At 32.4% G+C, this 13796-nt stretch overlaps 1 protein-coding gene across 2 annotated transcripts in view; it reads left to right on the forward strand.

Moving 5' to 3' along the window:
* HGF (hepatocyte growth factor) overlaps positions 1-13796 on the forward strand; it is a 68250-nt gene that overhangs the window by 28372 nt on the left and 26082 nt on the right. For both annotated transcript variants that reach the window (XM_081079258.1, XM_081079259.1), the window contains exons 8-9: positions 8586-8760; positions 12149-12276. In XM_081079258.1, coding sequence (XP_080935384.1) covers positions 8586-8760; positions 12149-12276 — 303 coding nt within the window. The remainder of the gene's footprint in view (positions 1-8585; positions 8761-12148; positions 12277-13796) is intronic.

The following is a 13796-nucleotide window of genomic DNA, read 5'->3' on the forward strand; positions in this document are numbered from 1 at the left end:
ACATATACATATGTTCTCACATGTATATGAGTGTATATATATGCATATATACATGTCTGTGTTTATGTATATGTGCATGTTTAGTGAATGTGTGTATTTATCTCTTAGTATTTTGTAATCTAGGAAATTTTTAAAAATTAATTTCAATATACAAAAATCTTTTAGAAAAGTATAATGGGGCCAAGAATAAAAGACTCTCCAACAAAATAAAATACATTAGAATAACATTCTTTTAGTGACGGGAAAAAAACAAAAAAACCAGAAAGCCAACAACATTTGAAGGCCACTGATCTAGAAGAATTATTATACACGCCGAGTAATTGGCATGGGGAGAGCTGAGGAAAGAGGCAGGTGGGTCTGATAAGATTTCAATAGGCCAGTAAGAAATAAAGAGAATGTGAACAAAGGCAGTAAGCTGTGGGAATAGCAGGGTGAGGAAGGATATGAACAATATTAAAGAGGTAGAATGTCCAGGATATAATGACAACTTGCATGTAGTGGGAGATGAGATAGAGAAAGAAAAAGAGAAAAGTCTAAAATATTTTCTACATTATTGGGTAGATGATGCAAATTTGAGAGAATTATAAATTTAAGGAGAGAGCTAATAAGTTTAGGTCTGCTTGTATTGACGTGTGTGCTCATAGCACAGCTAAGTTCAGTCTTCTCTGAAGGTCATGCAAAGTCATAAGTAAATACTAGTGATAGTGAAAAGCCTTGGGCATAGCAGCAATCCCAGGGAGTACAAGAGAACACAAAGAAGGTCGTTTGTCACTTTTCTATAGGATTCATTCAATAAACATGTTTTGAGTAGCTCTTATATGTCAAATGCTTTTCTCAATGCTAGGAATACAGAAGCAAACAAAATAGACCAAAGCCTCTGTAATACAATTGAAATTTCAGAGTTTCATCATGAACCAGTCAAGTGAAAGCTGGCATTGCCTTGACATAAAGACATTCACACCTTTCTGAACCAAGGTTTTGCACACTGCTCTCAGTTGCTTTTATTTGTTAAAAAGCAACCGTGTTTGTCAGTTTGCTTCCAACCTTTTAATCTTACAATCTGTGTATCACAGAAAATGAAGGATGAACGTTGCTCATCACCTGACAATTGTGTGCCAGGGTGTTTCAGGACAGGCCTTCTCAGTTTTCTTTGATACCACATTCTTCAGGAGGTGTTGCCTGCCCACACGAATGCAGCACACCTATACTCTGGCTATATAACTTTTCACAGGCTTCCAGGTATATGGAATTTTAAGACATTGCAAACACATAACAAGATTGGAGGTCCTGAATAGTGCCTAAATGAAGTACTGACTTTCTTATGATTTTCCTCTGTAATGACTTCATATTCTGAAAAACAGTTCATTCTATGGGTTAGTTCATAGCTTTTCAGGAAGAAATATTTGTTGGGACTAATTGTATTTTCCTGAAGTGAACTGTAATAGCTCTCTGGCCATAGAAAAACTATGTTGTGGTTGATGTCCCTTAAGAAATCTCATAGATTGTTTAAATTAGTTGTTCACAAACTTCTTGGGCTAAAGATATCTTGACAAGTTTAACATTACTGAGAGCCCCAAATTGCAAGTGTGGGTTAGGTGAATCAATATTCATTGTATTGGAAACTAAAACACATTTTTCTGTAGTCCATCTTTTGGAATATCATACATCAAGTACATCTGGAAGTTCCACTATATAGAGAATAGTTTTCATCTCCTAGATCCCTGAAAGGATCTCCAGAAGCCCAGGTTTCCTCTGACAACAACTGATTTGCTCCATGTCAGACATGTAAGGCTGATGTAGTCCTGTTAGAATACACGAACCTGGATATACCTGTTAGCTGCTCCAGTTGTTTCCCACCTCTCATCATCGGCAATTCACCTGGTTGGAGATTTCTTCTATCGTTTGTCATCTTTATCTCTGATTTTCTTCATTTATGGTGTAGTATGGTCCAATCTGCTTTTGAAGCTCTCTTTTGCATGATTGTTACTGCCATTTTCACAGTTTAAATTCCAAAAGCCTAGAATCATCTTAGACATGCCCTTTCCTTCATTCTTCACATTTGATCCTGCAAGATCTGTCAATGTTTTCTTCTGTGTACCTCTTAAATGTGGCCATTACACTCCATAAGTGTCTTCTTTTTCCAAGAGAGTATTATTTTTCATCTTGAATAACCTTCTGAGTGGAGTTGTATCCATATTCACTATTTTTCCTCTCCAATCCCTTCTCAACTCTGCAAGAGGGTAAAGGGGATCAAATATATGGTGATGGAAGGAGAACTGACTCTGGGTGGTGAACACACAATGGGATTTATAGACGATGTAATACAGAATTGTACACCTGAAATCTATGTAAATTTACTAACAATTGTCACCCCAATAAAATTAATTAAAAAAAAAAATAATAATAATATTTTTAAAACTCTGAGTATAGCATTCCCCATCCCTAGCATACACCACACACACACACACACACACACACACACACGTACACACACACACACACACACGTTAAAAACTCTTCAATAATTTCCTTTGATCTTAGGACAAGGAGGAGACAAAACTATCTTTTACTCCCACACCTGTATCTCTAACCTCATATGTTACCACAGTTCTCTCCATGCTCTCCATTCCATTCAGAATAGTTTCCTTTCTATACCTCATAATTTTCCATTCTCATTATAGTTCCTTCAGAACTGCCATCTCCTCTGCCTTGAAATATTTTCTCTTCCTTTCTCATCTAGTTGACAGTTACTCATTGTTCAAATTTCAACTCAGTTATTATTCCTTCAGTTATCATTTCTTCATTCAACTTCCCTAACTTGGTCAAATTCCTTATTATATATTTATAGCACCATAAGCCTCTCCTTCCATGTGCTTCTTAGAGTTCAGTTTTTACATTTAGTTTTGAAATTATTTGGTTAATAGCTGTATTGAAATTTGTAAGCTCCAATAGATCAAGAACCGTGTCTCTTGTATCCCATAGTGCTTAGTACATAGTCTTGCATATGACAGAAGGTCTACAAATATTGCTGAATGAATGAATGTTACCTTCCTACACAATGGTAGTTTTCATTTTCTTTTTGTGTCTCCTGGAATTTCTTCTACACTTCTTGGTTTTCATATGAAAACTTGACTTTTGTCAAGACATTTTCTACCTGGAAGATTTGCTTCATACCTTCTTCCCATCACCTCAACTCATCCACAGGTTTCATGCTTCCCTGAACTAATTTTTGTTCTTTTGTTTCTCATTGTCTTGATGGCTTTTCCTTTACAAACAAAATAGACGAGACTTTTAATATTTTACCTTATTTTTCTCCTCCTAGTTATTTTCCTTATTATTTCTTACACTTCTAGATATGTAAGTGTCCAGATACATTTCAGTTTTTAACAACCTTATTGAGGTATAAATGATGTAAAAATGTTTACATGTTTAATGTATAAAATTTGATGGATTTGGACATATCCATATACCCATGAAACCATTTCCACAATCAACGTAATAAACCTATCCATCAAAGTTTCCTCTTGCCCCCGCCTTTGTGTGTGTGTGTGTGGTAAGAACACTTGAGATCTACTCTCTTAACAAGTTTTAGTACCCAATACAATATCGTTAACTATATGTACCATGTTGCACAGTAGATCTCTAGAATTTATCATCTTGCATAACTGCAACTTTATACCTGTTAAACAACTCCCCATTTCTGAATTCTGCATGAGTCTCATAATAACTTACTTATTGATGAACTATTTGGTACCTTGTACAAATATATCCTTTTTGCTTATATTATTTATTCTTATACATTGTCACTAGAATTATGTAGTTTTGTTTATGCGTTTACTTTTAGCAGCTGAATGTCAAGTGGGATAAATATAGATGCGCTAACTTCAGAGGGTACTTTATAGTTAAAGAACAATACTAGTTAAAATATGATAAATATAAATAAAAAATAAATATAAATAAATATAATAAATATATAGTTAAAAAATACTGAATACTGCTAGTTTGTAGTTAAAAACATAAGTACTATTTCCACAGAATTAAAACACAAAAGTAAGTAAATAACCATTAAGTTGTTTGAAGTTATTATATATAAATTTACAGATACTTATAAAAGACAAAAAATAATATTATTATTTAGATCCTTTATGTCTTGTTGAGGCTGTCATAGTTCCGACTGCTATAACTGAATACCACAGACTGTGGGGCTTATAAACAAGACATTTATTTTTCACAGTTTGGAGTCTGGGAAGTCCAAGATCAAGGTGCTGGCAGATTCGTAACTGGTGAGGGTCTGATTCCTGGTTCACAGATGATTGTCTATTTGCCGTGTCCTCATATGGTGGAAGGGGCTGGGGCACTCTAGTACTAACCCCATTCACAAAGGTTCTGCCCTTATAACCCAATCACCTATGAAAGGCCCCACCTCCTAATTCAATCACATTAGGAATTAGGATTTCAACATATAACTTTGGAGGAGACACAAATAGTCAATCTATAGCAAATCCTAGTGAAAAGTCTTATTTATTCTGTACCATGTTGTACTTTTATTAATGTGCAGTAATTCTTTGTATTCTGTAATTTTTGCAATTTTAAAAGGTTTTAGTTTCTACCTCCAAATTAGACTCTGTCAAATGATCCAAGTTTTATTTAATCCAAATCCAAAATTTTGATTTTTATTAAAGCATTTTAACTTGCATTGTCTTTTCGTGAATATTCATTGATTTCTTAAGATAAGATTTTATCAAAGGTTTTAAAATACACCAATGAAAGTTTAGAAAACGCTGTTCAATATAATTGTTCAGATGATGATTCTACGATTCCTACTTTTAAAAGTAAAAGATCCTTTAATTAAATCTTGTTGGGGACCTCTGTAGTCAAGGTGCAAAGTTAGAGCCAATAATACAGGTCTCTGAACTTGACAATCAAATATTAGTGGATCAACCAGCAATGAAATATTTTCCTCAATATTCTTATACAAGTGGCCTTTTCTTAGACCCAGGGTTTTGAAATATAGATATTTATTCTCATAAACTCCAAAATTTGAAAACTTTGCCCTCAAATTAGAAAATATTTGGTTTCTAATTGCTTTTATATTTTAGCATTCCTCTTAGTATCGTCTGATGATCATGTGTTTGCTTATTCATTGAATTCTCTCAGTATTGATTTCCTAATGAACTATGATAATATTTGTTTAATTACCTTCCCTTTTATAAATAGCAGTGTATTTAAAGTTTTTTTTTTTGAGTTAAAAGTTCTGTGTATTATTTCATATTTTAACTGTTCTGGGTCATTTCTACAAGAGTGTCACTTTTAAAAAGGTATTTGTGAAAAAAATTACTTAGAAAATGCAATTATTCTTGTCTAATAACACACTCTAGAAATGACATCTGATGTTTAATCTTACGTGGACACTGTAGGCATAATGATTTGCTCTCTCACCTCAACATAGCCATGATTTTACAATGAGAAGTTAAATTTACCCAGTGAGAGAAACAGGCCTCTCAACCTGCTTGCACATTTAGAAATTCCATCAAATAATAGCCAAATCCCTAATCATCTCTGAATACCATATTCCTTTTTTTCATTTTTTAGGTTAGTATCTGGCAAATCAAACTATTGTCCAAGGAGATGGGCCTGTTAATCTCTGAGGGGCTCAGCTTCCAACTAGGTTATCGGGGAAATGTGTTGGGCTCATATCGAGCCAAAAGTGGCCCTCACTGACATCAGGGCTCATCAAGACTGGGGTTTTTAGTTACATGTTCACAGTGTCAAAGTCATACTTGAGCCTGGGAAATAAGCCCCCCAAACTAGCTTTAAAATTCTGTGCTCTCCAACTTTAAAAACTGCTCTGTAAAGAATTTTTCACTATATTTCCCTTCTAAATATATGAATCCTTCAACCAGACTGTTAGCGACAGATAGGTTTCCTTTAAGACCAAGATTTTGTATATTCTGTTTGCATGGGTTTTTTTCCTTCTCCTTCTCCATTTCCATTTCCTTCTCCCCATCTCCATCTCCTTTTCCATCTCCTTTTTTTTTTTTTTTTGCATTAAACAAAAGTTGCTGATGACTTTCTTTGAACTGTTCATGTGAAACTAATGAGCCATGTTAAAAAAAAAATGAGTCAGTAATAAACAAACAAAACAAAACATACACAAATAAGTAGGAAACTAAAAGAACAGAAGTACCCAAGACAGGCAGTGTGGTTGGTGAGAAGATTAATGGAAGTGGTTTTGCTTTGGTTGCCCTAACTCGGACCTTTCTCCATTGTCAAGATTCTGAGTCCCGACTAAGGTCACAATTTTTTTTGCCCAGGAACTTGTGCCCAAGAAGTGGGGTAATCAAAACGTTTCTTCTTAAAATGTTAAGCTAATGAATTGATAGATTCCTAGGGACATTTTTTTGGTCTTCTTTCACATTATCGTTTTATAACTAGATATGAAATATGTCAGTACAAGCTTGACCTTTTACATGTTTTAAGATTATCACTCTTAAAAGACCTTCTACCCCATAACCTCCTCAAATCATTTAACAGTAAACACAAATCATCAGAAACATAGTAGCTTAGTGGCATTTGTTTTGATGAAATAGAGTTCCTCAGTACCTATGAAATCCATCTTATTTTCTGTTTCATCAATGAGCTTTAGGTGTGGAATTGCTCTACCCTCCCTACCCCCCCAAAAAACATAAAGAGCTTTAGATAAGATTGAAGATAAGATTAAAATCATAAAGGATTTTGTTAACCAGCACCAACTTTTTCTTTCTATTTTTTTAACTTTTTCTATACAAGTAATTTCTCCCAGTCCAATAATTTTTGTTCTTTCTGAACTAATGTGTAATTGTATAATATATATATATAATATGTAAATATATAATTTATATGTAAAATTTACATACATTTATATGTAAATTCTCTAGGCTATCTACTCTCAATGACCACTTTATGGGTCAATCTTTGGACACTTTCTTATCTCTATTTGAATTTCCTTTTAATTTAGGATAATTCTGAGCCACATTTTTTTTTTCCTTAAAGTAGATAAATAAGAAAAAGCACATTGTACAATGAGCTGAAGAAAAGTTATTATAAGGGCAATTCGTGGAAATCTGCATATACAATATATTCCAGTGGTTGGGATGGTCATTAATTAATACTCCTCCTTTTTTCACAAAGTTTCATAGTATAATTCCAAACTTAGGCTCTACGTAGTTTGCATGGAATTTAATGAAATAAAGCATTCGGCTGCATAAGGTAGTAATTATTTGTAAGAAAGATATAAATTAAATAAAATTGAAGAGGCATTTTAAAAGAATTTATACTATTAAATATGGAACACTTTATAGATATCCTAGCCTCTGAAGTCATGTCTAATTTTGACCTCTCTTGGAGAAATGATATGTCTAATTCCAGAATGGATGAATCAAAGACATCTCTTCAATTCTTAAACTGTCCTAGAGTATGTCACTTTGAATTTTACCCAGAGGCATCTTTAATGACCATATAGATTGTAAAGGTAGCTGGGGAGTTTACACTGACTGTACACTATTGACCCATGAACATTTTCACATCTGCTTTGAGAATGTATATGAATTTCAGTTGGTCCAGAATGTTTTGAATTATATTTTGCTTAAGTGATTAAACATTATAGACAAAAAGAAAGAGTCCAAGTTGTGGTAAAAATTTAATTTGGTACTTTTTTTCACTTTGTCACTGAGATTTTCATGACCTTCATAAAGTGTGGTAAGCGTTGCAGGTGGACTAAGAAAAAAGCAAGAAATAAATCTGCTAGGAGTACCTGATTTTTGTGTTTTTTTTTTAATGGCAACAAGTTGATTAAAAAGAAAATTTTAACATATCAACTCAGAATATATTTATTATATTGAAAGAAAACCATGGTTCATACCATTATCAACTTTATATGTATTTAAGAAAACTAATTTTAGGAATAATTGTACAATTATTTTAGAAATACTGTATATTCAGCATAGATAAGTTATAGTGACTTATGGAAGTAAATGCCTTTAAGAAATTTTTCAATAACAAACTTAGTGTTTGAAAGGAAAATTGTAATGGAGATAGTAATAATGATAAATTGATTTTTTAAATAAATGTGCTCTGTAGACTAACATTAATTTTCCTTTTCTTCATGTTTTAATGACCGAATTTAAAGCAAAGTGCTTTTTTAATTTCTCTACTTGGTCACAGTATTACTCATAGTTGTTTTTCCATTTCCATTGTAATAAAAGTGATTTTTAAAAAAACATATATAAACATGAATAGAGAGATTTTACATCTAATATAAGTATTATTAGATGATGCTTTTTCAAATGCTTCTATATAAAGCCAACCTAAAATATTCTGTCTTATAACCAGAGGAATTTTACAGTTGAGTCCACCATAGCAACTCACTCCTTTAGATTGAGTGTGATAGTAATAATGATTTTTTTAAATTGAATTTTTTGTTCCACTTAATTATTATAAAAACTTATGTGACAGAAAACCTTGGTAATACCAATGCAAATGAACTCGCAGAAGTAGTTGACAGGTTGAAAGATTTTATTTAGTTTATATATTTTTTTTACCAATAGCTCACAGTACTATGAATGACACAGATGTCCCTTTCGAAACAACTGAATGCATTAAAGCTCAAGGAGAAGGTTACCGGGGCACCATCAATACCATTTGGAATGGAATTCCATGTCAGCGATGGGATTCCCAGTATCCTCACCAGCATGACATAACTCCCGAAAATTTCAAGTGCAAGTGAGTAAACTAGGAAAATATTATAAATTTCAGTATGCCCTGGGGGAAATGAGGCAGGGTAGTTATTTTTTACTAATTTCTGTGTTATTGATCCTCAAACTTTAGTGTGCCTAGGCAGGTTGATTCACCTAGAGATTTTGATTTGTTAAGTCTGATATTTGGATCTCAAATATGCATTTTTAATAAACATTCTAGGTGATTCTGAATCAGATGGTTGATGTACCATGCTTTGGGAAACACATCCCTACGTTTCAGATCACAGCTTTGTTTTTGAAGCTTTGTTCTATTTAATAAACAAATAAATGGTAATAATAACCAGGTAAATTTCAGACTAGTGCCTTTTTAAATCTTCGTATTAACTTCAGGGGATATTACGTATTGTTTTCTCCTACCAGATGAGACATACCTTGATTTCAGTCAACACTGTACACTGAGTTTTCAACCTTAAAACAAAATTATTTTTAAAATTTTAAAGGAAGGTTTTCTGTTGCTTAAGATTTGCTTTAAAAAATGGAGAAGCAAAACAGTTGTTTAGATGAATCAAGTCAAAGAAACTGCCCTTTAATATTAATTATATAATTGTATGTGCCTTCTGTGTGGCTGAGCTTATCGTCACTTGACTTTTGCTGGACAGACACAGTCACAGTGCCAAATGTTTTTAAATTGTCCACCTTGTTATGGGGAACATAAAATGATTGCTTTTGAGATTTACAACACACGTGTCATTCATAGCGGCTTTGCTGAAATAGCGCCTATAAATAACATATATTGGCTTTATATAATTGGCTTTTAATAAGAGAGCTTAACATTTCAAGATGGAGAACTGAGTACTAGTTGGCCCATTCACTGGAGAAAGGAGATATATTATGTTTTTGTTTTTTGGTTTTTGTTTTTTTTTTTAGTTAATTTAATGTACTTACTTAGTAAATATTCATCTGTTATGATTTTTTTATAACCTTATAATAACAAAGTTGTAGTTGTCCTTCTGGGTTTATTTCCCACCATTTTCTTCACAAAAATTCACTCTCTTTTCCTGACCCATGTGTTTTACACATCAGAAACAAACATCAAAGTAGAGAAGCAGAGAAAATGAGAAAATATTAGTTAAGAGAGACACAGAAGACAGTCTCAGTGCCATTTACACTTTTTCTTAACTTCTAATGACTGGCAGTACATAAAAAATCATGTATGTGCAAATACCCAATGAGCTTAATTTGTAAGAAAAAGAGTAATTATAGAAACTTAATTCGCACAATTCACAGTTAAAAATTATCAAAAGATTAGCTGTTATTTGTTGTCAGAATCTAAGCCATCCTTTCTTAATCTAGTCATTTAGTCAAGATAACCAAATATAAAGATCAAAGAGCAAAAATTGAACTATGTTATAAAACAGATAAAATCTGACTCAACATTTTTCTCAGAATATTGCTGCATTTACTATTTGTGGCCTAGCAGAGAATAGTGTGCTGGTCAGGTCTCTGGTTGTATTAAACACCACCTCATACTACAACTCTTTACAAATGACAATATTTAAAACTATAACTCAACTACACTGCCTGTGATGAATCTACATGAATCATTTAATCATTAATTTGTTTTAGTAATTGTAAACAATTATTTCTTCAAGTGAGAGGAAAGATCTAAGAAAAAATATTTGGGCAGACCTTGACTCTCATTCCTGATTAATCTAGATTAATGAGGTACTTCTATATACAGATTTTTAAATTGGGCTGAAGCTAAGACTTTTGTTAGCCTTAGATTTCTATTTAATTATCTTGCCTTAAATGAACAACTTAAAATAATTTAACTAAGCAATTATTCATCTAAAATTACAAATTTGTATAAATTTTATGATAATTAAGTGCACATATTTTTGTACTGACATAAACTTTTGAAACATAAATATAAATTGGTTAAAAGAAATAAAAGATTTTCTTTATCTTCCCAGTTAATAAGTTTATCATTTTATAAGAAGGTTTAAAGACTTGAATATGGGTGATAACTATGAAAACTTGCTATACTATGGCCTTATTTATTGGCAATCACTGTTCTGATAACCTTACATAACGCAGTTTGTGTCAGGACCTATTTTGACTAGATAAACTATTATTTATTGATTTTATAACCAAACCCAACATTCTTCTTTAAAAAATCTCAGTTTCTAATTGTCAATTTGGGTGCTTCTATTTGGACCTCAGTCATATAAATAATAGAGTTTCCAGTAGATTAAATATAAATTTTGTTATTAGTCATGGATCCTAAGAAAAGAAAGTACATACTTGCTTCAAATTAGAGAGCATTCTTCAGGAAAGCAACTCATAAATTCAACATTTCATTTAATGTGAACCTTAACAAGGTTCACATTAAAATCCCTTTACATACAGAGAATATTTATATAGATTTTTTTTTTCTTATTGAGAACTCTAAATGTTTAATAAATCACTGGTAAAATAACGGATATACAGTTGACAACTTCTATACCATGTTTCTCCGAAAATAAGACCTAACTGGACTATCAGCTCCAATGTGTCTTTTGGAGCAAAAATTAATATAAGACCCGGTCTTATTTTACTATAGGACTAGGCCTAATATAATATAATATAATATAATATAATGTAATGTAATGTAATGTAATGTAATGTAATGTAATATAATATAATATAATATAAATACCAGGTCTTATATTAATTTTTATTCCAAAAAAAAACGCATCAGAGCTGATTGTCCGTCTAGGTCTTATTTTTAGGGAAACAGGGTAGTTAGGTTTTCTGTATTATAATTAAGCCCTCATTTTACAAAAAATATTTATAAAGAGTCAAGTAACTTCTAGAAATCAAGACATCACTACTTTATAATTAAAATAAATCTATGTAGCAAATTAAATAAATCAAGCAAATACAGAATTCATGGAAGAAATAGCTATCATTTTTTTGTGACAAATGTTTAAATAGGTGGAACTTTCATTATAAATGAGAGTAGTTCATAACTAATAGTCTTTCTTCTACAGAGAGATACATGTTGTTTTCATATTATATATGGACCATGAAAACGTAATAAATAGGTCGGTTTTAAAAAATTGTAACAGTTGAGAGTACAAGTCTTGAGAATGAGAAGAATGAAGGGTACTATTTCTCTCTTTCATGGAACAATAGTGTTTGTGTGGAACTCAAGGCATTGGAAAGAAAAGAATGCTGACATCTGACAGCATTTATTTTAGTAATGGGGCAGTGTCAGTTCTGTATATTAAATTCTAAATTGTTACAACTACCCTAAAGCTAAAACTTAGAATTATATTTACAGACATGCATACATTCTGGGGTTTTAGAAATGTTAACTCCATCAGTGTAAGAACTCGTGAAATTTATATTAACAAACTTATTCTCAATAGGGACCTAAGAGAAAATTATTGCCGGAATCCAGATGGGGCTGAGTCACCCTGGTGTTTTACCACTGATCCAAACATCCGAGTCGGCTACTGCTCCCAAATTCCAAAATGTGACGTGTCAAGTGGACAAGGTAATAGTTGACATTTTGCAGTGTGGGCCTGATTAAATTCAGGGGAAATGCCTAAAAGAGAGTTCACATTTTACAGATGATCTACTTCTCATTGTACTGGTTTCGCGGGCTATTAGTAAACAAAGTCACCAAGTCTAAAGTTGGATTTCTTTTTCATATTCATTTCTTCAACATTTATTTATTTATTTTACTGTGTGCCAGTGCCAGGCACAGTTCAAGGCACTGGAGATATACCAGTAAAGAAAACAAAATTCTCTGACCCCATGGAAATAATTTCTAGCAAACAGAAAACAAGCAAAATGAAAAAGAAGGTGGGGATTGTAAGTTAGTTTATAGTAAGTGCTAGAAAGAAAAATGTCTCAGTTAGGAGAAAGGCATATTGCTATTTTATATTTTAATTATTTGGGAAGATCTTACATATTAAGGTAACATTTACGGAGGAACTGAGATAAGTGAGGGAACAGCATGTGCGATGTGCAAACATTTATAAAGAGCATTTTCAGTAGAGAAAATTTGCAAATGAAAATGACATGAAATGGGAGAGTGCTTGAAAAGTTTCAAGGAAAGAAACAGCACATCTTGTGACTAGTACAGAATGAGCAAGATATAGAGTAACAGGAGATGAGGTTACAGAGTAATTGGGCTAAAATTGCATAGGGTGATTGTTTCAGTAATTCAGGGAAGAGATGAGAGTGGCGTGGACCTGAGTATTAGCAGTGGTAGCAGTGGAGATGCTGTGTAGCAGGGTGGTTTGGGAAAATCACCATTGTACCTGGAAACATAGATGCCATTGAAGATAATTGTTTCAGGGAAAAGTAGTAGAGAAAATTCAGACTGAAATAGGTTTAAAAAAAAATCATTTGTCAAAAATTAAGAATAATGTTGGGCTCTGGGTATTCATTGATATCCATGAATTCAGTTATGATTTTTAAATAATCATATTATTTCACATAAATATAATTTTGGTGGTTATGGTCATGGTCAGTCCTGAATTATCCCAAAAAGGCTGAGCCAAATTTAAAGCTTCATTTCATAGATTGTTTTTTTCCCTATACATACTCTTCCATCCTTAACTTTTTTTCTCAGTGACATTTTGCATGAAAAACTGAAACAATCGTAGAGGGAAAAAGGGATGAGTTCCTTTTCAGTCAGTTTCACTGTTCTTTGGCAGATTTAAAAGCTCAGCTGGAAATAAAATTAAAACCAATGACTACGGGAGGTTTGGTACCAACTAGATATTCTTTGATCCTGTGTTGTTCACTTAATTGTTGATAATTTATGAGTGATAGAGGCAAATTAGAACAATTGTTTTTTTTATAAACTTATGGTGTGTATTAAGAAAATTTATGTTGTTGCAAATGGTAAGATTTTATTCTTTTTTATGGCAGAGTAATGTGTCATTGTATAAATGTACCACAATTTATTTATCCAATCATCTATTGATAGGCATTTCTATTGTTTCAATATCTTGCCTATTGTGAATAGCGCAGCCATAAGAATAGGGGTACATATGTTTTTTG

Source organism: Rhinolophus hipposideros (assembly GCF_964194185.1).
Source record: "Rhinolophus hipposideros genome assembly, chromosome: 18".
Classification (NCBI taxonomy): Eukaryota; Metazoa; Chordata; class Mammalia; order Chiroptera; family Rhinolophidae; genus Rhinolophus; species Rhinolophus hipposideros.